General features: G+C 41.0%; 1 protein-coding gene and 1 long non-coding RNA gene across 8 annotated transcripts in view; one reads left to right on the top strand and one right to left on the bottom strand.

Moving 5' to 3' along the window:
- The window catches only part of LOC140667872 (uncharacterized), a 248,724-nt gene that overhangs the window by 50,087 nt on the left and 170,961 nt on the right, over nt 1-27,676 (top strand). The gene's annotated exons all lie outside the window — the stretch shown is intronic.
- LOC140667864 (E3 ubiquitin-protein ligase MIB1-like) overlaps nt 1-27,676 on the bottom strand; it is a 297,267-nt gene that overhangs the window by 166,979 nt on the left and 102,612 nt on the right. The window contains exon 10 of one of the 7 annotated variants that reach the window (XM_072896169.1): nt 451-920. The exons of 5 other annotated variants lie outside the window; for them this stretch is intronic. In XM_072896169.1, coding sequence (XP_072752270.1) covers nt 917-920 — 4 coding nt within the window. In that variant the 3' untranslated portion in view covers nt 451-916. Of the gene's footprint in view, nt 1-450; nt 921-27,676 lie in introns of those variants that run through there. One more of the 7 variants, XM_072896164.1, reaches the window with a different exon arrangement.

The raw sequence follows: 27,676 nt of genomic DNA, 5'->3' as shown, positions 1-27,676 counted from the left end.
TATGGAATCCATAGATGTATGGATTTAAATAGCGTAGGAATGTGTACGAGCTGGGGAGAAGGGACGTGGTAATAAATTGTCGGTCATAGACTATACGATAATGGTCGCGGAGTTTCGGTGATGCGTAATAACGATACGCAAATAGAGAGATCGCGCATATATATCTTGATATGAAGGCAGAATATCACTCATTTCGCGTTATATACTACATTATTTTACGCGGCTATCCGTTTTCGATATTGAAAAATATACTGTGGAAATTAATTTTATAGTGCGCTTCGTTCAAATTACTACAACACGTATATATTTTTTGTGAAATACATATTTTTAGCGCCGTTTTTTTTTTCTTTTTGGATTCTTGTAAAATTTTATTTTAAATTTCTTTCCCAAAATAATGAAAATGAAAAGTATAATTACTATCTACTCTCTCCTCCCCCCCCCCCTCCCTCAAAAAAAGATGTTAATGTTCTAGTTATAAAAATCATCTCGACCATGCATCGTCGCGTCTCCGACGCGATTTCCGCGACGTAATCTTCTCGGTGGAGAATGTCTTATCGGCTGACTATATTAGAGCGCACGTACGAGACTTGGCGGCGTGTCGCCGCAGTCTGGCATTCGGCGCATAGGGTATTATAATTAATCATAATTATGTCAGCGGCACTGCTACGGACATCCTTCTCTCCACTTCTCGTACCTCGCGCTAACAACAGATGGTGTCCTAGATTTGTCGTCTAGTAGACGTGCACGTGCATACGATTCGAGAGTAAGATCGAGAGTAACGACTGACGTAAACTATACGTATGTCGCGTGAATAAAGAAGCTATCGCGGGTATATCTAGATGAAGAAAGCGATCACTCATTAAAATAATCGACGATAAAAACACTTACCAATATTAGAAGGATTTATCACACTGTCTTACCTGTAACAAAAAGAAATACGAAACAATGTAGTACGTAACAACGTCAATTGCAGTGGGTGTAAACGTGACGTTGCGTTTCAAGCGCAAGTAATTAGCTACGGTTATACGACACTACTAACGAGGGCAATGTAATAATTAATAAGTACTGCGGTCTGTCGAACATCCTCGTCAGAACCGAGTTCGGGATCACTTTCATCTCTCCCCTACACCCATAATTCCTGCTCGCATTTATATTTCACTAAGTGAATCGTACTGTATTCGAACACCGTCGGACTAGTCGACGAGAGAAAAGACTCCGCGAGCGCTAGATTACAGAGATGATCTCGCCGTGCGTTTCGGTAGCGGGATGAAAAGTAACAGTGACACGCTTTTACGACTGTGCGAGGTCGTTAAAGATGACGTGTCGGTTTAAGCGCGTTTCGTGGACTACGGTCGCGTTTATGGGCCATAATCGATGATCCCTCGTAACCGGGGCGAACACGTCGTATCGACTTCGAACGACGTGATTGCGAGTAATTAGAATTAGTTGAACGAAGGTTAATTTGCTCCGTTTATCCCGTTGATAATATTCGTAAAGTTTTTTCGAAATTGCATAATAACAACGTGATACGTTAAGTTAAATGCGAATTAAGGGAAAAATAGTTATTTGTCGACGCATATTTTGCTACGGAAAAAAACTTTATTTCCTGTACTTAACTTAAATAAGAACTTTTTCTCGATTAAATTTCTTTACATTTGACAGTAAAGAGATATCGTACTGTATTTTTAGATGTATTTTCTTAAAAGAAAAAAAAAAACAAACGCAAACACTCTGCACAGGCGTGTTAAAGAGAAACATTCCGTGTCTCGGCGTGCGTGGCTTGACTCGGATTTTAATTAAAGCCAAGAGTCGGATACAGCGGACGAGTAACGGTGAAAAAAGCGCTGTAAACCACGACGCGAGCGAAATATTCCTACGACTCGGGTAGCATATCGTGCGCGAAACTTGGTCTCCTTTTGCTGCCCCCGTAGCGTATCCGCGTACAATGCAATCTTCCTCGGTCCGCGAGCACAATGGTAGAGTTGCTAAACTTTCGGAATAAATCAAACGGAGCAAAGATAAAATTGTAATGAGCGCAAAGATAGAGAAATTTATGTGTCTACTTCCGCGCTGTTTCTACGTAGACAAGATCCGACCGGGAGAAAGAACTATTTCGAAACGAATTGCCTCGGTACGTACGGAGACCCCTTTCATTTCCTCCTCCGTCACCCCTGTGAAAATTTGGCGCAACGATCGGGCAAAAAAAAATCATCAGAAATTCCTGCTTTATAGCATTTTATTACTACGCGCCGGTCATTTTACGACGATTGTACATGATATATAGAGCAGTAAACTACCGTTGCATTTTCCTATTTCTCTCTCCTTCCAATTCTCATGCGCCCTCGTTAATTCTTTTCAAATGCATCATCAGAATCCATTACATGATAAAATCGAATGATGAACTGAAACGAGGAGGTTCTTTCATCTCACAATTTTTTTTTATTACCAGTAATTGTATGAATCTCTATAGCCAACTTCTATTCCCAATGATTCTTTTTAACTATTATAAAATAATGTAACGTCATACTTTTCCCGTTGCATTTTAATACTCGTTTTTATTTATACAAATTGAAATAAATTTGATTTATAATTTGCCTTAACATTAAACTTTTTAATTTATCTTAACGAAACATACATCCACGCGCGCCACTTATATAAGAAAGCTATTATTGAAAATTTTTGGTATTATCGTATCATCAACTTTATCATCAATTGTTATTTATTAAAATCCCATTTTGTATTGGAAATAATTAATTTATCGATTTATCAATGCTAAGAAAATTCAATTTAGAAAAACATCAAAGAGAACACGAGATTTGAGCGGATAAACTAGAGAAGATAGGAGGCAGTTACGACTCCATAACGACAAAAGCGAAATAACTCCATTAACGGAATCCTTTAAATCCTATTGCTCTATACGAGTACGGAATACGTGTTACTATCCATAGGATTTCGTACAGAATGATAGGAGAAGAGTGTTTATAGGAAATCGGAGTAGACCGAGAATAGACGAACGAATAGTTTTTGGTTTCCTCGCCTCACTAACGTGTTTCGTGGTCCGAGAAGTTAATTTTCGCTTAATCGTCCGTTTTACGAGCTCGGTTCTGTCAAATCGGCTGCACGAAGGATGCGCGAGTGTCAGACGTACGTCTTTGCAATTTGGCTCAAGTGGCCGTTAGAGGTAGATGGATAGATTACCTTCGGTCTAATTATTCCTATATATAGCTTACTCATTTTATCATCACGCTTTATTAGTCTCCCCGAAATTTTCACGATCTCCTTTATCGTTTTGCACATTTTTATCTAGACATTATTTACTTGTTAAGATTCCTTTCATTATCTGGCGATAAAGTTTTAGTCTTTTCTATTTGTATTTATATTATATATGTATTTGTATGTATATTTATTTTATTTGGTTTATTTAATTTAAAAATATTTAAAACGATAAATTTTTTTATATCAGAATGAATAATGTGATATATAAATGTAAAAAATTACAAGCGATATCATAAAGCAGCACGAAAATTAATATTGGTCTGTAATCAGTAATAATACAAAATATTCGAGTCAAAAAGTAGTATAAGATTACCTCAATACCGACAATACTCCTACACTTGTGCTCCTTTTTTTGCGAGTGGTATTTTTTAAACGTGTAATAATAATAGAAAGTTTTTCCATTAAAACAAGTTAAATATAAAATTTTTAAGTATTCATATTTAAACAAGAGAATAACTTTGGCGATTGTCTGAAGCCTTACAATTCTTAATTGAATATTGCGTAAATCAGATTTCTCCGGCGCAAGCAATTCCGAATACCAACGAAAATTTTCCATGAGATTATTTAATTAAGGAATCCAACGTTTACATCCTATTAGAAGGATAATAGTTTCGTTTGTCGCCAAGAAAGTGTTGCCCGGCAAAAACATCCGGCAAACATCAAATATTTCATCAAATTTCTAAAACTCGCAATCGTTGAGTTTAAAGCTTTTCCTCGGAACTAAAGCTCCTCAATGGTAGCGGTAATGGTAATTATTGTACCGTCACACCGCCAGGTAATTAACTCTGTCAACCTTCGTAAATCTGTCGTGTTTTCCAAGCGACGGTGTCCGCGTTGATGCCACCGGTGAACCCCGGTACATGGCCCGCCACGTACCATTTAACAGGACATTTTTAAGATAGGACCGTTTAACGAGTGCCGACCTGTCTTGCGTAATTAGTCGACGACCTTGCTTATTTTCATTAATCTTTCGCAATTTTCCTTTCTTCTTCGAAACACGAACACTCTTAGAAACGATTGTGTGTTTTGGCACGTTGTCTTTTGCGATCAAACAATCATCAAAATATCTCAATATTGTTAAGTAAATACAGATTGTTTCAGTAGAGCTTATAAAAATATAATTATATAAGCATCTTTAATTTGATGTAGGAAACATGTAAAGAATACATTTAAGAAGAATAATTTTACTTTTCAGACAAAATATTTTAACGCTAACAAAATCAGCATATTAATTTAATAATATTTATATTTAATGATAAAGAGTTGGCTATTTTTATAATCAAATTTAATTTTTTTCATTAAGGACGTATTTATAAAAAAAAGGCAAGATAACACGAGTATGCATGAAAATCTCGCTACAAATACTATCACCCGAACATCCGGTGCGATCTCAACGCGCGCTTATCCGTGTCGCGTGAGAGTGTTAAACGAGAGGAAACGGAAGGGCGGTCGCGTGCGGAAACACCGCATCGTCGTTGTCGTTGTCGTTGTCGTCGTCGTCGTCGTCGTCGTCGTCGTCGTCGTCGTCGTCGTCGTCGTCGTCGTCGTCGTCGTCGTCGTCGTCGTCGGTAGCTAAATTCATCAAGTCCAGAAGTAGCGTTCCGCGCTAGATGGGCACAAACGTAGGGCGCTAGGTCCTCTTTTTATTCGCGCCCTACTTATATCTTTGCGTTGCTGCACCATTTCATATATATATATATATATATATATATATATATATATACACCGTCCCCCATAAAACTGTCAAATAAATTATCACACGTCTCTACGCTGTGGAGCGCTCCACTTTGAAACTAGACGGTCTTCCCGCTCGAGAATGCGAAAGCGCCTTTGTCAAGAGGAGCACGGTGCACGGAGTCACAACCGGAGAGAAGTCGCATTAGCATTTTCAAACGACCGCCGGTAAATGCTGAATGGACGACGATGAAAACGCGACGTTGTGTTCCGACGTTTGCGTTGTGAAGCCGTTTGAATTACGCTGCAACGTCGGGACTTACAAAACGTCAAGCAGTTTTATTCTCGGCCTTGAATGAAAATTTATGAATTTCAGACGAATAAATTTGCGTTTTCCTGTTTTTTCGTATCTACCTACGAAAATATTTCAAAAAAGATTATTAATTCAATCAGAAAGAGTGCTCGAATTTCTTTCTCTCTCTCTCTCTCTCTCTCTCTCTCTCTCTCTCTCTCTCTCTCTCTCTCTCTCTCTTTCTCTGTTCTTTTAAAGTTCGCTTCTATGAGTAAGAGGTTGTAGTAAACGTTTCTGCTTTTCTATCTTCCGCTAAGAGCATTTGCTTCTTACGCTCTTGTTTTAATAACCCATTTCAACGGCGTCGAGATATGCGGCGTAGAATAATTGAAGCACCGCAAAGTAGAGTGAGTGAGAGATAGAGAGGCAGATAGATAGATAGATAGATAGATAGATGGAAAAAGAGACAGAAAAAGATAGATAAACCACACTTATAACAAACCAGAATTAACACACAATAATAGTACTATGAGAGAATGCTTTCAGCTGTCGTGGTCAGCGAAATCACTACATTTTCTCAAATGACTGCTTGTCCTACTAAAAAATGCATTGAACAAGCTGGCGCAAGAATTATAGCGTCCACAATCTTTCAGAAAAATATCAACGTAAATATCAATGTCGCGACTCTCGCGTGAAATTATATCGGTGAACAGAAAAAAAGTTCGCCATCGACGTTTCGTGACGGTTCGTGATCCGGGGTTAACGCGCCATTTCGTGGCTTCCTCGAAAGTCGTATCTCGGACTGGCACCACCCTTTTCCGTTTCGATGATATTCGGGAATCTTCCAGCACCGGCGGTATTCAGTCCCGGTGGCAACTTGGTCGGGACCGCGCCAGATCGGGTCGGTTATCGCGCGCGTTTCACCGCAGCGCGAACGGAGGAATCAAATGTATCGGAACGATTTATGCACCTCTGGCTTGACGTTCTCTCGCCGCGTCATACATGGCCACCCATCGCGACATCGCTTCCCGTAGCGCGAAACGAACGACATACACAGCCGATGGAAAATACAATTCCCGGCAGTCGTCTCTTCAGCGAAGTCGCCGCTCTGGATCCCCGCCAGCTTCTTCGCGCGTGTCGTTAATATTATTTTATCGCACATCTCGCGCGATAACGCGTTTACATAGATATCCAGGCATACATTGAATTTATCTACCGGAAATCCGTGAAATTGCGCGCATAATTAATGTCAATGCTCTCGCAAACCCGTAATGTCGCATATAAATGTAATGACCCATCAGATTGTAATTTTGTTCTCTTCCAGAGAAAAAAAAAACTCAAACGCGCATGCGGATTATTGTATATAAAATACAATTTTCCATTTTGCGCTCTCTCTCTCTCTCTCTCTCTCTCTCTCTCTCTCTCTCTCTCTCTCTCTCGTATATGCACTTTTTTCGATATATCGTCGCCTGGACTCATGCCAGATTATGCCAACGTTGTCCTCTCGATATACATGTCGACCACATTTTATCGTATCTAAAATTCTAGCCAAAGAAACTAGCGCGACAATATCTATTTACTTTAGATACATTTAGATTTGCTCGATAGATTCGACTAATATCAATCTAAGAAATTTTCCGACTTATATACAAAGCGTAATCCATTATGAAATTCATAATACAAATCAATTTCTCTCTCACCACGAGACGAGAGCGCGGAATAAAAGGCAGAAAATAATTCCATTTCGTTGGCAACGGTCGATTGGATCGTGGCCAGGATACTCGGATCGGCATTGCCGTACTAATACCGAGATCGCGCCGATATTATTGGATCCCGCAGAACCATGGCGTCTCAGAATTTCTTTGAGAGGGTTTGTTACGGCCGTTGATTCGCCGAGATATTGCAACTCCTAAGTCGACAATCCACGACCGTCAAAGGATTATGAACGATAAGCCGATGTACTACCACGAAAATCTAATGCCCTGTTGGGTTTTGCGTAGCATTATACTGAATCTTATCCTTTGCAATTGCTTTCGTCTACAAATCGTTGATCAATTTGCAATTGATTTTCTCCCTGATAAAAATAAGTGCCGATAAGAAATTTTTCAGTTATAAAAATCAGATTAAAAAACCTATTGATTTAAAATAAGAATAACAAGTAAATCTTTATCTCATTCGAAATTTAGTTGGATTCAGCAGAAATATTAATTCAATCGCGTATTATTTATATTAAATAAACTTAAAACTCGAGTATTTTATACGCCTATTCCGTTCATCTAAATCTCCATGCACGCCAATAAAGAACAATCGTGCCGCTCTATTTTCCTTATGTGAAAATCGACCACGTGTTTTCGCTAATGCGATCGATTTAATTTGCCGGAGAATCTGGAGCGAGGCTAGGTTAACGCCGCTACCCCATTTTGTGCAATTACTTTTCATTCCCGCTACCGACTCGTGAACACCTTGTACAAGATAACGGCAATGTTCCTCGGATATCAGAGTGTACGAGCCGCGATCACAAGCGGCGGCATGATAGCGAAAAAGAAGGATCTCATCTCAAAAAGTGGAGCAGAAACAAGTCCTTGTCCGATCGGTGAGTTTTATTCGTGCCAACGCGGAATCAGAACGAGCCAGCCTTTGCACTTTTACACAAAACCACCTTGCGAAATTAAGCTTCCCCCGACCTTCTTCTTTCGCTCTAGTCGCTCTAGTTCACTCGTCTTTTCGATCCTCGTACTCTGTTTTCTCTTTTCGATCTTTATCTCTCATGCTTGTTCTTCTTCCTCTTTTTTCCTTCCTTCTCTCTTCCTTGTTTATTTTTTTCACGCTGTCTTCTTCATCCTCGAATCTTCTCAATGTTGTCTTCTGTCTCTTTGTCTTCATTGTCCTCGGCTTTCCAACTAGATCTTTGATTCTTTTATAGAACGATATCACACAGATCGATCTCCCCTTTTCCATTTATGGACACCCAATGGATGGTCGGATCCAAGATGAGGAAGTCTTGGATGAGAGGGTCGAAACTGAGGCGACTAGAACGATATCTTGGGCCGGCTGACAAATTCATTCCATCTCGCGAGAGACGCGACACCGACATGCATTTATATCGCAGGCTCTCGGTGAGACGCGTTGCCGGGTATCGCGAGATTCCTCGCGTGAAAAACTGCCGATGGATGTGTCTTCCAAGGGCCCTCTCACTCCCCGTCCCCGTCTGTACGCTCAACTCTCCTTGTGTCTCAAGCTCCCGCCGCTGCCGCCGCCGCCGCCGTTCCACCGAGATACCGACGCCACTTTCGCAGACAGCCTCTGGAGTCTGGCATATTAATGCTTTATGGTAATGCATGCCGGCACCGGCATATCGGCGAGGCGGGAATCGAGGAAATGGAAACCAGAAAGCATTCATCATCTTTGTTACGTATTCAGGCGTACGCGCCATCCGACCTCTGTAATTATTTTCCGTCGTCTTATTGCACTTTTCGAATTGCAATTTAAGCCTTATCCAAGACATACCTCACTTTCGTAATAAAACATTTAGAATTGTTAATGTCAACAATATTTCATAAGTGCATTTATAAATTGTGTGTATTTATATTTGTATACCTATAGTAAATATTTTACATGTGGCAATAATTTGAAAAAATTTTTATATTTACGGAAAAAATATTAAAATTCAAAATATTTGAAAGGAATATATACATATTGGAAAGCAAAATTATTTAGTCATAATACGCTATGCACGCGGGTACACAAAACTAATGAGAAACTAAACAAGATTTTTTTAAAGAGAGTACGCGGTCAGTACGATAAATTCTTAATCCACGATTCGTCTAGCGGCTAATCAGTTTTCCAATCCTCCAGACTGCGTCCAATTAAGCATATTGCTCTGCTAAATGTAAATGCTGGCATTGCACCCTAATTCGCTTTCTCAAAATTTAGTCCGACACACTAGAGGCGGTATAGTTGAGTTAATCTGAGCGTGCAAGCCACAAGATTGTCTCGGCATGCCTCTTATTATCGTCAGATTTCGCGGTTACTCTAATTACTAACAGCTAATCCTCGTACAAACGCGAAGGAGAGAAGCTTACGCGAGGACATATGCTTATGAGATTCTCAAATTTCACTTATCACATTAATGAAATTTATTTTGCACTCATTATATTTTTTATAATTCTCAAAAAGTACCATCTCTCCTTTTAAAATTATATGTTAATTAAAAAAGATAATAACATCGTAGAAGACTTTAAAAGACTTATTTTAAGTAAAGTTTATTAAGTTATTTGATATACAAGATAAATATCAAGTATTTTTTACGTGGGCATCAATGCATCTCTTTTGTTGAGTTAAGACATTTTTTTTAAAATAATTAAACATTATATATATTACCTTTATTAAATTATACCTTATATATAATATTATATTATAACAAAGAGAATGATATTTTCATCCTCGTTCGTTAAACAGCGCATGCTTCTTCGAGATTAACACAAGTCGTATAAGCATCGTAGAGAAATTATCAGGTATGTTAGTGCGAGCGAGATTTGGCGAAATTAGACGATGCGAAATTATCATGCCAGCCACAGTTTCGTAATAGGGTTGGTGGCCCACGGGGGGTGAATAAAGATAGTCCCCGTGTTAGCGATGTTTTAATCCCAGCTGAGCCAGTAAGTCAGGGAGAGCTCGGCATTCGCATAACTCTTCATTCGCTACGTTAGCCGGTATAACTATAACTTACTCTCCTCACTCTCTCCTGTCCCTCCTTCCAACTTTATATCACGCGTGTGCCGCTATTTGGCTCTATATAACTCAGAAACCACCCGCGTCTCCCGAATATTCCGCTCAAACCTGGGTACGCAATGCGAAAGAGAAGTAGGCGAGAGACGAATGCGGTAATGTCACTTATTTGAATAATTACTCGCTGAGTGCGACGGCCCTTCCGGTTCCGATCAAAAAAGCAAGAAGAAGAAGAACGAAATGTACGTAAAATTCCAGCGCTCGGTGAATTTCAAGCGACATTTTACGAGAATATACAAGTAAACAAAATCAACGCTTTAGAAAAGAGAGTGCTGAATTTAAACTTATCTTATATTCCAGTCGCAACAAAATACAAATATCGTCTATAGGAAAGATAGAGCCTCTAATCAAGGTCTTACCGTCAGAGTCCTACGTTACCGTAAAGGAGCATTAACGTTACATCCATCGCGAGATAGTGGAATGAACGGGGAAGGGAAAAAGGGGAGGGATGCGAACATTGTTCCCGGTCCCGTCGCCATTCTGGATCTCGAAGATTAACCATGTAGCATGGTAATTAGAGCTGGCTCTCTCTCTCTCTCTCTCTCTCTCTCTCTCTCTCTCTCTCTCTCTCTCTCTCTCTCTCTCTCTGTGTGTGTCTTGCATCGAGATGCTTCCTGGTTTCGTCCTGACTGCTGGCGAACCTGGATGCCCTTCGGGACGCTCCAGTGTCGTAGCTGGGGTTGCACGCCGCCGGCTAGGTTGTATATCAGCGGAGACGCTGCGCTAGCACGTCCCTACCTTTACACAATAACCCATTGTTGTCCGTCGGACGTTACCGTTTCCCCAGTTACCGTTCATCGAAGACAAAGCTACCATCTCGTCGTCGCTGCCGCCGCGCTGCCTCGTCTTCCACGCTCACCTACCGTTGTGTCTCCCTCAACAATTTTCGTCCTCTTTTTCACGGAACCGCTTGTCGCGATATCGCGGATACGCCAACTTGTAACGATGCGACCACTTTTAAAGGCTCATTGTTTTAATGCAAAAACATATAGTATGAAGGCGGATTCTAGTTTTAATTAATCTGTTTTTAATCTTAATTTACAGGTCATTATCACATTTTTTTCTAAAGCACGTAAAAAAAAAAAAAAAAAAAAATAACTCCAAGATGAAGTTTGTATCGTAATCTAGTCAAGCGTGATTATAATGATATAAATAAATTATTTCGATATTTTTGCGACGTTGAACGAGAAGACGAGCAGTGGTTGCTCAAGAATGCTTGATGCACTCGAGAGAAAATGTAAGTTTGAAACAAAGCCTGTTTCCAAACGACAATAAAAGCCGCGCTTTCGCAAAGTTACCAACTGTTACAGCTCCCGACGAAGAGCGCAACGGTCATGGCGTACGACAACAATAGCAATACGTAACGAAGTCAAGGCACATTAAATCGGAGAACTTTGGATACAATCGTGTTTCGCGAAAACGATTGGAGCTGTTTCGTTCAGCTGTAGCGCGCCGATGTCGTTTCGAAGCATTGAAGCGAAAAGTCGAGAAATAAAGTAGACATAACTGGTAATATTTGCGGATAATATTATCGTGAAAGAAAAATTCAACGAACAACGTAACGTCAATAATAAATAGATATATATATCTTTGGTTAAAATTTAAATAATTTGATTGAAATCGTTTACAATCACTTGAGGTTTAATTATTCGTTCATATATTCGCGACTCATTTTCTAAATAAATAAATGGTTATAACTAAAAGTACCCTGTTAATCACGTTTTCCCCTGTCTAAGGGAAAGGCCTATATCGTCGAAATGGCTACGAAAATACGGTCATAAAGATTTATCTCTAAGTAGTAATAATATTTCCGAGAATGGGGAAATATATAGAAGAGGCAGAGGGAAAGGTCTTTCTCCTCCTCTCTGCCGTGCTTTCTGTAACTCACTTTGCTTTCCAAATGGGGCGTGTTTGGAGAGTTTGGGCAGCGCGAGAGAGGGCGAGGTAGATCACCGTAAAGAAAAAGTTTCGCACGCGCGGAGAGTAACGGCGATACACGTAACGGAGTCTTGGACCATTAAATCGCCAGAGTTTCGGCGTCGTCCTCTTCCGAGGGAAACGAATACATTCGCCTTTCGAGCAACTGTCACGCGGTCGCGTTCCTCTTAGCGGTCGGACGTAAGTAGAGAGAAGTTTATGCGTGGCGGCTGTAACAACGAGCATTCTTTTCCCAAGAGTGGGAAAAACTTTGGCCGACAGCCACCGGAGAATGCTCTCCGACCGGAACGATTACCCTCCGTTCGCGTAAACAGTTACAGCGTATATACTCGCGATGTAACTCGCAATCTAACTCGGAACGCGAACCCCGACGCGTCGACAAGTAGGATTTATTAATTCTTCACGTCCTGCCAGAGACGTTTGAGTACGTCGCCACGATCGACCCTTTCTCTCTCTCTCTCTCTCTCTCTCTCTCTCTCTGTCTACCCGCAATCCGTTGGAAAATTTATTCTCCTTGCGAGTCGAGTTCCGGACACATGGCGAAACAAGACCCGACATCAGTCGCTATACGGGCGCGCCCGGTCCGTGGTCCACCAGAGTCTGGCACGCCGCCAGATAGGCGGGCTCGTAGCTAGCCTCGGGATCAAGAAACTCCCGTGACAGTTCGGAAATCCGGCGTGCTATGGGCGCTTACTGTACACGGTAAAGTTCTTCCGCAAGATTATCCGCGACATGTACCGCCCAATTAACCTGCCTTATTACGATCGCTTTCACCGTCAACAACAGATAATAACAATTTCCCAACTGCCAATTGTCCGCGCGCTTTGTATTTTCTCTGTGCAATTTGTCTCGTTTGAAACACAATTCCAGCCTAAAAAAAATTCAATTACAAAATTAAACTTTTTTAAATTAAATGTCTTTTTCTTCAATGAAAATCATTACAAAAAGTCTAATTGGCTAAATTTTTTTTATCGTCTTCTTTTCTGCTAATTTTGTATATATTTACAAATACATATATTCTGTAGCAGAGTCTATTACATTGCCTATATTTCACATCACATCAATTATCTATATAATTACCAGCAATATAGATTTCAAAATTAATCAACACGGAAATTTTCAACAAATGTGTGATAGATCTATAATCATATAATAGTAACTTATATAATAATATTCATATTCATTTTTCTCGATAGACTTGAAAGAAAAAGAGAAAAAGTCTGAAAGAGATGAAGATGTGGCAAAGAATAAATATTTGAGTTTGATTTTAATTTCGCCAACGTTACATCTCGGCAAAGTGAATTATAATCCCCTTCGCAAAGAAAAGCGTTTTGCTACTTTGCTATCCCGCGAAATGCGATGCTTTAATAGCGCGCTACACGTGTGTATCGCTGTTTATGCAGGCGCATTCGGACGCGCCGATGCAACGGAACGATCACGTGGAATTACGTGATAGCGCATAATTCAATGTGATTTAATACGTCGATGTAAATTTGAAAAGATCCGTCCGAAAGCCGCGCCGTATAGTCGGCCTGGATGCGCGTAACCGCGCATTTTCAAGCATTAAATCGGATCTTTTTAAACGAAATTTTGAGCCGGCTGTCAGCCAGAGCTCGTTTATCTTCCTTTTTTTCGCTTTACATTCGCGTCAAAGCGAATGTAAACGCCGCGACCGGCCCGATGCTGGAAGCAATTAAAACGATATCTCGCTTTTTAAACAGTGATTACAAACGCGCGCTTTTTTCCCATATGCACGTCACGATAAAATCGAACAGCCAAGAAAATATTTATACTACCGCGGAAACTAGGAATATATTAACGTACGCAATAAAAGCTGATAATATATAATACTACAAGGGTGCATAGCGCGTAAAAAAATTAATGTGACAGCGATGTCTTCAGACATATTTTCTTGAGCGGATTTCGAAACGGAAAGAATCGGATCTATGTGAAAAACGAATTGTATCTCGAGCTTTCTAAAGGTATTTAGATTAGCCGGAGGTAATGACATTGCCGTAGGAGAATGAATCTCGCGTAGGAGTACGTTAATAGACGACGGAGAATCGTGGTAGATATAGATACCCGGGAAATGTGGTCCCCTATGGATTTACGAGTGGTTTTTGCGACGATCGTTCTCCGGCGCGTTGCAATTTACGGCCATTCGATATCTAGAAATTGTCAAATATCGAGAAGAATCAAGATCTCCCGCAAAAAAGTCGCAAAATCGTTAGACCTCGACTGATATATACATAAAGCACGTAACACACAGAGAAATTTATAGAAACTGCCGATACTTACTTTACGACTCTGTCGTTCGAGGAAGAATGTAATACGAATGTAATAAACGAAACGCACGTTTATGAGCGAGACAGTAATCGCGCTGTGCACGTGCAAACGATATAATATTTTATACAAGTTATATATATATATATATATATATATATATATATATATATATATGTAAGTTATATAACGAAAGTCGGTCAACTTGTTCTTCGTTACTGCAGGCTTTTCGACGAAGCTGATATCTTGGCAGAAATTCGATGAAACGCGATATTAACTTGTTAATTTCCAACACTAAATGTTTTACAAAAGTTCAAATTAAAATTCCAGGCATGTTCGCTAAAAATTAATAACGAGATATCATCGATAAAAGACTTTGCATGAATTTATCGCGTGCGTGGCATTACAACAGTCTCATTACAGAAATCACAATGTATTACTGCGATTTAAGCGTGTGATAAATTAACAGTCGAAAAATATGCTTAGTCGGTTTTAACGTGATTACGATACAAAATATAATGTAATGCGATATCATTAGTAACTGTCCGACTCGAGCGTGACGATAATAACAGCTTTAAGGAAAGTGTATATTTGATAATAACGTTGCGATATCCTGAAATGTTCTAAATGTGATAATAATTGATGCGGCCCCCGCAGAAAACCAACGGAGTGACACTGATAAGTCAGAGATACCGACGGTCACATTGCCGGTTTAGAGTAATTTTCGGGAACTTTTAGAGCCAATAGAACCAACAGACATGGGAAGATAGACCTCTTTCTCCAAGTTTATCGAGAACATTATTCCCTAATGATTCATCATGGCGCATATATGTAATTAATACAACTCGGTTATGAGCGGATTTCGAAAAATTTAATATTTTCCGAAAAGCGTATAAAACTATTTTTCGTTGAAAAATTTTTTTTCGAATAAAAATTTTTGCCGGAATTCGCGAACCTACTCATCAGCCGCGCGCGGATAAGAATTAATTACTTCCAATGTTGCATTCTTTCGCATAACTTGCATTTTTTTTTAAATTTTGCTAACTGGAAAAGTATCTTAACAGCCGTTTGATTGTTTATCGAGCGAGAGAGTTCTGACTTAAAAATAAATTCAAGAAAAAGTTCACCGTCTGCAAAGTATATTTAATCATCGTAAAATAAACATTGTATTTGTTTTCTTTGCGAAGAAAACTTTGAAGTATATTTTTATGTTGATTCAATAATCAATAATTACGTATACTTATTGTTAATTATCATCGCTGTATGCATTGTCATCTGATTAAATCCCAACTCACAATATATATTGTCCAACTTGCTCTTTCGGGCGCTTCTATTCTATCACGAGTGATGCTTTCAATACGATATATCGAGTGATCATGGCGCCGGAAGTTCTTGTACATAAGTTGCGAGATGGTTTAGCGTAATATTAATCGTGCTTCGCACGGCGATCAATCATACGCGTAGACATTTAATGTCTCAGTATTTTACTGATTCGCAAACGAGATTTTAATTAACAAGTTAAAATATTTGTTTCCCCCGCATAAAACGTCGTAATGCAAGGTTTAATATAAGCTTAACAATATCACCACGCGATATCAACGTCTTGCTTGTCATTTTTAATAAACGCGAATTGTGTTTCGTGTCTTTGTTAAAAAATCCGGCAGCGGAAAAATCAAGCGGCTTTCTCCTCGGCTCCTGACAGCGCCTTCAATTAACCTTCGTTAAAGTCAAAAGTTCTATCCGCCGTTTCGAAGGTAAGACGAGATTACCGCGCAAATCTCGGAAGATGAGAAGAGAGTGAGAATAAGAAAAAGAGGAAGCCCGGCGCGCAGCTGGTATAGAGAGAAGCCGCTCCTACAGCTAATTACTCGAAATTCTCGTCACGTATTCGCCAAGATAATTGTAACTCATTAGAAAATTAATTCCGAGAAATTTTTTTTACAACGTGCCGGATAATACGAAAACTTTTATGGCGTCACTCTGGTCCGAACGTAACGCCTTCAATTAACGTTCAAGTCGAAAAAATTACTCGCGCCTTCGGTGCTGTGACATTAAAAGGGAGAGGGTCGCAAGAGGTAGTGGGCATAAAACGCGAGGGACGAAAAAGCGACGTCGGAAGTAGCGAGAGCTAGCTAGCCTGCCTGGTCTCCAGCTTTCGCCACGTTATCTCCTTTCTCTCCCCCTCAACTTTTCCCCCCCTCAGGTTATGCATCCAATTCCATTTCCCATTTCAACTTTTCTCATCTCTAGCGGCCCGCTCCCGCGCAAGAGTGACGCGCTGTAGGAGAAGTTAAATACCGTTGCCATAATTTTAATCATTATTTCGATCATTAAAATTGCTCTGAAATGCTAACTTGGCGATGTGAAACCAAAAGCAAGGACGAGCGATAAGAATAGGTCGAAAGAATCTAGGGGGGGGAGAGGGAGGGGGAGAAAGCGTCGGAAAAAAAGAAGATTTAATTCTAGGCAAGGACATAACTCTGCAAACACATTTGGATTTCGGCTTCTGTTTTTCCCGGTGCACTTATGGAAAGCCGAACATTCGTTCTGGAAGCAGCGGAAATGGAAGGAAAAAAAAAAAAAAAAAAAAAAAAAAAAGAGGAAAGAGAAACGCGGAGACCATCGGGGTGCCACTATTCTAACCGACATCGCATATTGGAATTGTAAAATAAAGCGTACACGTTTGGAAATCTGTTTGCATTTGCGCGACCGTTTCTTCTCTACAATGTAATTGAAATAATTCTGGGATTAATTGGAAAATAAATTTTTTTTTACACACGACGCGCGATCACAGATGCCTTGCGTAAGAGTCAAGGGAAATAACAATCTACATGGATCGATATACGTCAGCGAACAAAATTATTGTCAGAAGTTGATGTACGCTCGTCAGCGTTGCGATACCGTCGCGCTGTTAATATTCATAAAATAAATGCGCGCGCTGTTTCATTTCTAATCATTCCGCCACCGCGCCAGGCGCATAATGAAAATAAAATCTCTTGTTTAAATTTCACCGGAATTATTACGAAACGCCGGCACTGTCACGTCGCGGAAAAATACGGTTGCGGGGTTATGACGGACATCCGCGCGCAAACGTCATCCGAGGCGGGGCGGGGGGCGGGGGGCGGGGGGGAAGAAGAAGGGAGTGGAAAAAATAAAGAGGAGACATTTCTATGCGAGAGCCGCGTCAGTTTCCGCTTCTTTCTGTGGACAAAACGAGAAACTTTAAGGTGCATTTACGCTTACCGCAAGGACGAACCGAGTACAACCGCGACGTCGCATACAACCGCGTTAACGGTGGTATTGTTGAATCTCACGTTACTCACCTTTCCGCGAGGAAGCATTCGCGATTCGAAATTCCGCGAATTATTCATCCGGAATTGCGCGACACGGTAAAAGGTGCGCGACCTTCCATCGCGGTTTATTTTCCTACATAAGCAGCAAACGCGATGGGCGTTTCTGTATTTCGCAATTTTGTAAATGTCGATTCACGAGGAACATGTGATTCGAAGTTCAACGGAATTGTCTGCCATCGTGCAAGAAAGAAGCGCAGCCAATGGGAAGCATGTACGGAATGTATCAAAACTCATAGACGATAGTCTACTACTTGGTAGTTGGAAATTTTATGCAGAGTTAATATTTTTTGACGAGCAACAAGTTCAATTAAATGCCAGCTTATATTTCTGCAACTTTATATTTCTTAATTCTTAATTTTTCTGAAAAAAACCTGGTATTGAAAAAAAAAAAAAAAAAAAATTTGCAACCTTTGCAGCAGACAGTATGTATATATATAAAATATCGTTGAAAATGCGCTAGAGTATGCGAATTTCCAACTTTGCTAATGTCTATTCATAAGATGCGCAGCACGTGAGATGAAATCCAACCAGGATCTTCTATCCGTTTCGATATAGATGGGTTGCAACTTGCGCTCTTTGAAAATAGCAGTTTCTTCTTAATCAAATGACGATTCAGACATGGCAGACTATAAAATAGCAAAGTTGTTTCCAGGTTTTTCCCACGTTTCCTCAGTTTTCAATATTGCAGAATATTGAACTTTCAATAGATGCTTTCAAATGACGTTCAAACTAATCTTGATAAATTTAAAGTGTTACTATAACTTTTGAAATACTTGAGTAATTTTAGAAATAGCGTAATAAAAGTATGTCGGTCAACTAGATAAAATTATTCGTCTCGATAGAAGTGATTTAAATTAGCAATTAACTGCTGACGATATAATAAAATTTCTGATAAAATTTAATTAACGTTGTTCAATTTTCCCTGTAAATTCACATACATCTCGTATTCATAGCTTTATTACACAAGTTAAATGGTCAGATAAATCTGTCAATTACGTATATATTTGAATAGTGACCGCTAAAAGGTCATGAGTAATAAATGCAGATTGCGGTGATCGAAATGCCTCAAAATTTCCGCGCGTACTTTTGCCTTCATTTCTATGCATCATCTGATATGGTTATTATAGTAGTAGACTATATACTACGCAACGGAGAATATTAATGTAACCGAGTCTAGTAGATAATTCCCTTGCATATCCAGCGATTCGTTCCTAGCGGCGAAACTTCACGTTTACGAGGTAACATGTAACTACAGCTGCATGCTGCCGACGTAACGTTACGTTTGACCTGGTTTCGGTCGACTCGGAGTTAATTGCGTTTACGTGTAAGCGAGTCGGTCTCGATGAACAGTAGACAGCTACGTCGTTTTTACGTGTCAGCGGATACGTCTTAATGTCCTGTGAAATCTCTCGGCATTCAATAACGCTCAATTAACTCTCTGTCAATATGCCGAATCGTTATTTATTTATTGAAAGAAAAATCTAAATTTTTTATTCGCGAGTTTTTATTATTACGTCAGTAAGAATTCTTTGGAAAATATTATGGTAAATTAATTTGCCAATTTTAACTCGTCATTGTTACTCTGAATTATATAGTCTCGAGATAACAGAAATCTTCTCTCTCTCTCTCTCTCTCTCTCTCTCTCTCTCTCTCTCTCTCTCTCTCTCTCTACAAGTATCATTTACTTGACGTGTTGCATTTACATATTCTTGATTATTCCTCGATAAAGTTAGTACCAGCTTACGGTCTACCGAGTACATTCTACTGAGAGAACACGTCGAGTACAATATCGGAAAGGATCCATGCGATATTGGACAGGTGCGATGGCGAGTCACGACTCGGCTATATAACGCCACTCACGTTGCACGCGCGACAAGATTCCCGATGCGAGCACACAGTGAACGTGTTTCCGCGATATACCGGAGCCGGACCAGAGCCGGAAGCTGGAAGCTGGAATGCACATCGCGCGCATTGTGAAGGGGGCCCATCGACACCGACTCTGATATTCTCCGCCAAGCGAGACGGTACGAACCTATCGGAGTAATTAAACTAGCAGCACAGAGACAGTAGGGTAGTTGCGACGTCATGGCATAACGGCGGCCATTAAGATAACGTGGCCGGGGGTGATTAGCCTGCCTAATTACTGCGAGACGTCGTGGCTCGCCTCGACTGCCCGTGTTCCCATGTTTCTCTTCTCAACGGCATGCTCTTCAGCATTCTCTGCTAGATATGTCTGTCCCGTTAATCCGATATCTCGCATGCATGTTCTCGATTCCACGGTAGCAAAATGACGTGACACGAATCGACGAAAGTTTCCTCGCGATCGGAACAAAAGATCCATTATACACGGCAAATCTATGGAGGCGTAAAGTTAAGTATCTTCTTCTGGGTTTACGTCATATCAACAATTTTGTGATATTTTTGCGAGTAACGAAGAACCGTCTATCGCGTGAGTCGATGCATTTTCTATGATCTCTCCTCGAGAAGAGCCGTTGTTAACTTGCCGAGTATTAAAACGCGCGCGCGGGTATGATAATACTACGATGAAGTATTCAATTCGTCGGGAATATTTCCCCGTTGAGGATCCTGGAGAGAGGCGAAATCTTCCCGTTATTTGCATCAATCCTTTAAAGCGACGGGGATGGAACGAAATCTACGTCGGACAAGAATTACGGTTATACCCTTGCCGGTGTGTTATTTATATTTCACGCGATTTCATATGCCGCTTTTGAAATACATTATTCGATATGTATTTATTGAGATAATACTTTACGTAAATCGATAATTTTATCGATAATAAAAGTGCAAGTGTTTTTTTTTTTTTTTTTTCTCTCCTAAACGATCAGTATATGCAGTAAAAAAAAGAAAAGAAGAGCCGATAACTTTGCTATTTCACACACACAACAGTATTACTATACTAAATATAGCAGAGGATATAAATTATAATTGTATAAATAAATAGTTAGAAGCGCTTCGCGTATTTTAACATAATATCGATTTTACTCCTGCGCATAAATATTTGCATGAGAATTTATCAGATATTCAAGAATTTCGCGCGAGCGATGCAAAATCCAAATGACAGTGCGTACACAATTTTATCAAAGATTAATGGCTTTAATCAGCTTACGGGCAATGGCGCGGTAACAACACAATTTATAAATTAGTAGGACTATATAGAGGCGCCAGCGATTTTTCAATTACAATTTGCCGATTTTATCGTCCGACGCCGCTCGTAACTTTTGGGAATCGATGCTATCGCGCGGAAACGACTGGAAAGCACGGTTGTCTGCAATTTTGCCAGTAAACAGAAATAGAAAAAGAGAGCGAGAGAGAAGGAGAATGTACGAGAGATTGGAGAAAGGGTGGACAAGAGAGAAAATGAGGGTGAGAGCAAAGCCGACAATTCCACGAAATTACTAACTGGTCGGCTACGTCATGCGACCAATTAATTACACTTTACAGTCGGCGACAGTTATTCATTGATAGACGGTCGGTTAATTAATCGAAGTGGGCAAACAATTAGCATCTGGAGCACGGGCTTCTATCGGTCCCGACGATAGGAGCCATCGCTCACGTCGCGTCGCTGCGGCAATTCGGCACGGTGTGTAAATTAATTAACCGGAAAAGTCAACCGGCCCCGGGTCGGTTAGTGTAGATGTTCATTCCAGCTTCGCCGTGGGATATCCGTCGTCGAGCAATCAATCCTCGGGATCTATGTTTCTTTCCTCGGTGAATAAAAGCAAGAGGACGGGCGTAGCTGATTGGATATTCGGTCGTGATCCACACTTTTAGCTTACGTTCGGTTCTTCATTTTCGTTTATTTGCTGCAAACATTTACTATTTAATCGTTTCGATATCCAGAGATTTTCAGAAAGATTTGCAAATTCGATTGCGAAACGAATCGAACAAGCAATTGCACGCACGTCATCCGCCTGCAAGTCATCGAACCCTCTTCTAAGGCTATGACTTACAACTAATGCTCGCTGTATTATCACCACGCGCCGGAGATAAGTCAGCATTAATTATTGACGATAACGCGGTAAACTAACCCCCGACGGCATTAATTATGCTAATCATTATGCTAATGATTATACGACCAGCCCTTAGCCACTTCATGCATGTATGCATGAGTCGCAAGCAAGTAACCATACTTAATTGTTTGATCTCATAATCGTTGTCTTTGCGAGGCGAGTCATAATTGCTGCGAAATTTTTCGCGGAGTAATTAAAAGCCTGCTGCGCTAGAAAAAAATTTAAAGTACTTACATAACAATTTCGTGACGAAAACAAGAAATATATGTCACGAAAAAAAATTTGATGTTGAAAATAAATTGTTAAATCGCGTATTTAAAATTTTTTCAAGAGGAACTTGCACTGTCGAAAAAAGCTTTGAGAAGGCGACTGCGATTAAATGGTTCTTAGCAAAACGTCGAAACGGAAAATTTTTTATAACGAAATATATATGTTTATCATTGACTATTTCGAGACTCATTAAAATTCAAGAGGGACGGTTTGCTTCTCCGTGAGTGAATTTTCATTTAATCTCACACATACGCGCGCGATATTCTCAACGACGATGGCGAGTGATGAGTCCGCGATGAGCAAGTCGTCGACAGTCGGACAGAGCACACGCGTCAGCAATTCCGTCCTGAATATTTGGTAATTTTAGCGTTTCTCAAATGGACGCACGAGACACGCGCGGAGAACAGCAACCGAGAGAGAAAGAGAGAGAGAGAGAGAGAGAACGAAAGCGAGAGACAGCAGTCTGGCCAGCTGGGAATGATGTAATTACGTAGTTAGCGAGACCTCACGTAACGGCTTGACATCTGTCTTCTGCCTCGAGAGTCGTTCTAACCGGCATCTGCCGGTGTCGCCCACTTCGTGTTTCAAGGAGCATTTTTCATCCGGCCGGATAGCTGGACTCCTCATTATTTCCTGAAAAGATTAGAGGGAGACGAGGGGGAAGAGGAAGACCGGGAAAGAATGAGAGTTAAGGCCGAGATCGTCGGTCGCGCCGCTAATTACGTCACGATCATCACGGCCGGTCAATGGTACGCGAGGAAGATGATTTCGCCCGGGCTTTATCGCGCGCATTTATCCTGGATTTCGTCGGACGGTTTATAACCGTAAATTGATTTTCCCAGGCATTTTCCGCCAATTGTTTCGGATTATGGCGAACGGAATTTTCAAGGGATTTCCGCGCTGTAGAGTATATCGGCTACGTTGTCCGGTGGATTATCGATTTCCGGTTCGTGTTATTTGCCGCTCGATACACATAGTCCAAGAATACATATCTGTGCTGTTTCTTCTTTTTCCTTTTTCTATCCTTCTCTCTCCTTCTCTCTCCTTCTCTCTCCTTTTCTCTCCTTTTCCTCTTTCTCTTTAGAAACTTATAGTTTAGTTATACAGGTATATATAAAGAACACGAGAACAATGTGAAACCAAAGGTTGTTCTTCATTCTATGAACGCGTATAAATCTGCCGGACGTTCCAGAGAGCCTGGATAAAAGAGTTTTCTCGATAGCCGTTCAATATCTAAATACGACGGGGCGGCGATCGATCGTTTTTTCCTTCAGAATGAAGTGCCGCCAGCCAACATTTATCTTCAGAGCCGAGAGGTTAGTGCAAAAATTAGCTTCTCGCCGTGGTGGCGCAAGAAAATAGTGGCAAGGATGTCGGATCTGCATAATCTTGAAGGAGTTTCGTGTTAGTAAGAAGAAGACGAAGAAGAGGAAGAAGAGAAAGAGAGGACGAAGAAGGGAAAGAGAAAGAGAGAGAGAGAGAAAGAGAAGTGAAGACGACGATAAAGAAGAAGACCAGACCTGCAAGGACAAAACGAGCGACGCAAGGGGGATGGGGTACGCCCGAGAAGTCTAATCCACATTCATCAGGCTTATAAAACACCGGGAGAAGCTTCCGGAAGAGGAGATACCTAGAGCTATCTACCTTACCTCCGTCGACTGCCACGTACTCCTCGCGGCGCGGCGAGAATAAACTCTGTCTCTGAACTCCGGTAACATCATTACAGTCCGAGACGAGTTACAAGAAGAAGGGTGTGCAAGAGAAGACTCTTTCTCTCTCTCTCTCTCTCTCTCTCTCTCTCTCTCTCTCTCTCTCTCTCTCTCTCTCTCTCTCTCTCTCTCTCTCTCTCTCTCTCTCTCTCTCTCTCTCTACATTTTCATCGGCATTCATATTAAAGAACCAGTGCGATAACGAACTTTATTTAGGGCAAGTGCAAGCGTCTGACAGTCTAATCAGCATTCATTCAGTCGATGGCGAAACCGCGGCGAGGAATTCTGAAAGATTGCATTTCATATTCTCGTTTTAAGGGTTCGTGTAATACGTGAATGAAACATGCATCGTTCCGTTTGTATATTTCATCATTCGAATACAAACTCAACCAAGACGGCTATTTACTCTCTCTCTCTCTCTCTCTCTCTCTCTCTCTCTCTCTCTCTCTCTCTCTCTCTCTCTCTCTCTCTCTCTCTCTCTCTCTCTCTCTCGTTTCTTTTCTCCGCAAAAAAAAAAAAAAAAAGAAAAAGAAAAAAAAACATTTCTTTAGACGTTCGAATGCAATGAAAAAATAACATTTTTATTACGTCTCCGGCGATTAAATACAAAAATATTATCCTCGGTGTGTTCTTTCAATTGTCTTTTTACGTTACTCAAAGGGAATTATTTCGCTTGTCGAGATGAATATCGTGTGAGACGGTCTTTGTTACGCGCTTTTGTCCGCGCGCATCCTCGGCAATTCGTTTCGTCTCGGTGACCGGCGATGCGGGTGGACAGCTCGTCGAAACCGGGCATCGCGACGGCGTCGTTCGTTTCTGCCGCTAACTGTACGCGACGCGATGTCACGTAGAAGGATACTTTACGGACGAACGGCGGAAACGGACGGAGAACGGGGACGGATTCCGAGACGAGGCTCGGAATTAGCCAGCTACCGACGGTACTTTCATCGTGATCTCGATGGGGTGGAAACGACTCCTCGGAGAAGGAACGACGACGACGACGACGACGACAACGACGACGACGATAGCGCCGGATGCGTCCTGGCGCGGTAGTCAGGTGCCGCGTACGTGACGTCTCTTTTTGCGACGCCCTGCATCCACGTCGAGCAAAAGTTTTCCTTACTGCCACTACCGTTGCAGCTCTTTTCTCATTCGGTCTCTCTTTCTCTCTGTCTGTCTGTCTGTCTCTCTTCTTCGCTTTATCGTACCAGCGTGCTTCATTTCTCGCACACATTGATACGTTTCTTTTTTCTCAATCTCTTCCTCCCTATTTCCCTTCTCCTTTTGATCTCTCTCTTTCTCTCTCTCTCTCTCTCTCTCTCTCTCTCTCTTTCTCTCTATCCGATTAATGTAACGCTCGGAGACTATCGCGGACAAAGTTGAATGATGCCGATGACGATTATCGTCGCAAAGTTAGAAAGCTTTTACGCGACGTTCTTGAATCGTCGTTTCCTTCCGCCGCGTAATGTTCATTTAATTTTCATTCGTTGCATGTTACATTTTTCTATTATATACTAAAAAATAACTGAGAAAATAAAGTGGAATTTCCAAAGTTGCTAAATATAATATAACCAACCAATTTCTTATACTCTTTACAATATACGTGGATCGATAACGATGTTGATTAAGCTTCATTATCAAGATATCTACAAGTTTTTTTGAGTAGATAAAAGAATCTCTTTTTCTCACACTTTTGTCTCGCGCTCTTTGTGTAACGGTTGTCGAGAACTCTCCGAAACGCAATCGAAATAATAAAACTAAGAGACCCGTTGACCCAGTTACGCGAGCAAGCGGATCCTGATCGATGGCATTGGCAGATGTTTTCCGAAAATTCCTGAGTTACTGAAGCTCGACGGACGAAATGCGCGGAGGAAGAAAATTTCTCGTGATCCTTTCGGTCCATTTATTTCGCGACCGTGACTTGATAGCGAATACTCTTAACGAATCTTTCATTTTTTGACGTTTACTCCCGTTTTTTTGTATATCGCCCAAAGCGATATAAAAGTTCATCCTGAATTAAGAATTATTTTGTTGCTTAACATTGCTTTCCTTTTCGCGACGTTTACGAATATATGAGAATTACAATGATCGATATCCAATCTTCTCTTTGCTTTTCTCTCTCTCTCTCTCTCTCTCTGATTTATTGAGATAAATCACAATGTTAGACAGGTACAGGAGGAAATGCATAGTCCGCGAGAGCGATGGGCTTTTTATCGCCGTTATTTTCCCGGGGCCGACCTTTAACTCGGACTCTATCCCACGTCCCACGTCCGCTCCAGCCCAGCTCCAGAGCGGCAAAGGAACGTCCGCGAACTTGTCGTGGTAATAATTTCCGCGAGAAGGTCGGAACTTGGGCCATTCTGCTTTCCATTAAGGGAGATACTTCCCCGAAACTTTCTACTCTTTTTCTTCCGTCTCAAAAAGGTATAACAGCAAAGAGGGAAAAATCGGGAGGGTGCGTGGCGCTCGTCTACCGTCGCCGCGAAAACCGAGCGGGGGATCGTATATCGCGTACTAACCAAATTCACCGCAGTTAAAAATTCCCTCGGCCAGCCCGTCCCACGGTATCATCGTTATTAGAACAGTCGCTGGGAGGCGTCGACTGAGTTACGGCGCAATTATGCCGCGAAGTAATACTCGTACGTCAGTCCGAAATGGTCCAGCAGCGGTCCCCTTCGTTCCATGTACCATCCTCGGAGCGGGTTTCAAATAAATGGGCTAGTCCGGTAACGTTCTTGCACGGGATCGACCAAACGTGAATTTCCCTTTCCTTTTTCCTTTTCTTCTCTCCTTTCTTTTTGCGCATTCGCGAAAGTGATGTTTCCATTCCCGCAATTCTCAATAAACATTCACGTTTAAATGTGCTCACAATCAGTAATGTTTCCGCCTTTTAAGAATGAAATTTAAAGAATGAATCCCAATTCTACATATATATCAAACTTTACAGTTTCATAAAATTTCAACAAATGTTTTCATTCTTTTCATGACTCTTTCTAAAATACAAATTATACTCCAAGATGCTAAATGCAGCATCTTGAAAAATTCAAAATAAGATCTCTACGATATTTCGTGTCGCAATTATCTGAAAACTGTATCGAAAGAAAGAACAAAGTTTAAAAAATTGAGAGAAAATAGTCACGCTTTTATCGTTGATACAAGTTGCAGCTTGAACGTTTCTACCGTTTCCTTTCGCTTTGTGCACTTACTTAACCGTTAAAAAGGTATAAACTCGACAAGAAGAGCGCGATGAATAAGTCATCGAGCTTCGGTATCAAAGAAGACGGTGCGCATGTATCTTGGCAATCAAACGAATTGATCGAAAGGAGCGCACAAAAAAGGCTACCTTTTTGCGCATCCAATGATACTGCTCTCTAAATAGTCCGTATAACACGGAGAAGGTACTTGTTATTATATTATATTCAGCGTTATACATATATTCCGCGATGTACGATTACGATTTCTTGAAATTCTCAACAAGAAGCTCGACACACTCGGCGCGCTGACAGCTTAAAGCCACGTGAATGTAAAACTCGCAGAGACGAGACGAGACGAGACGAGACGAGACGAGACGAGACGAGACGAGACGAGACGAGACGAGACGAGACGAGACGATCGTGCCGTCACTGAGAAATTTAATCCAATTACGGTGGATCGAGGGAATGGAATTTACTTTCGCGTTCTTTAGAGCATTCGCTCGTTCAACCAAGTCTAAGCAGACGTTAACGCTGAATGGTACGGAAATCTTGAAATGTATTGTTCTCCTCAGCACAATACTTTCTTTTCCGGCTCGGCCTTCATTTACGATCTTATTGCTGCAACGGGCTTATCTCCCTGCACATTTCATTCGAGACTATCAACTCACCGAATGAATCTTCGCCAAGTCGAAGGGTGTAACCAATTTAAACTTTGCGAGCTGCAGCAGCAACGAGCATTGTCTATACATATAACCGCTATATCGAGAACTTTTTCAATCTCCAACCGGACTTGTAATAAAGTAGACATACGCATTCTTTTTGCAAGAAATTTCTTTATTCCGAGAGTAATCGACCGCGCCCGACTCGA

This window comes from Anoplolepis gracilipes, chromosome 7 (assembly GCF_047496725.1).
Source record: "Anoplolepis gracilipes chromosome 7, ASM4749672v1, whole genome shotgun sequence".
Lineage (NCBI taxonomy): Eukaryota > Metazoa > Arthropoda > Insecta > Hymenoptera > Formicidae > Anoplolepis > Anoplolepis gracilipes.
The sequence above is the reverse complement of the archived record's forward strand: the minus strand, read 5'-3'. Positions and strand labels throughout refer to the sequence as shown.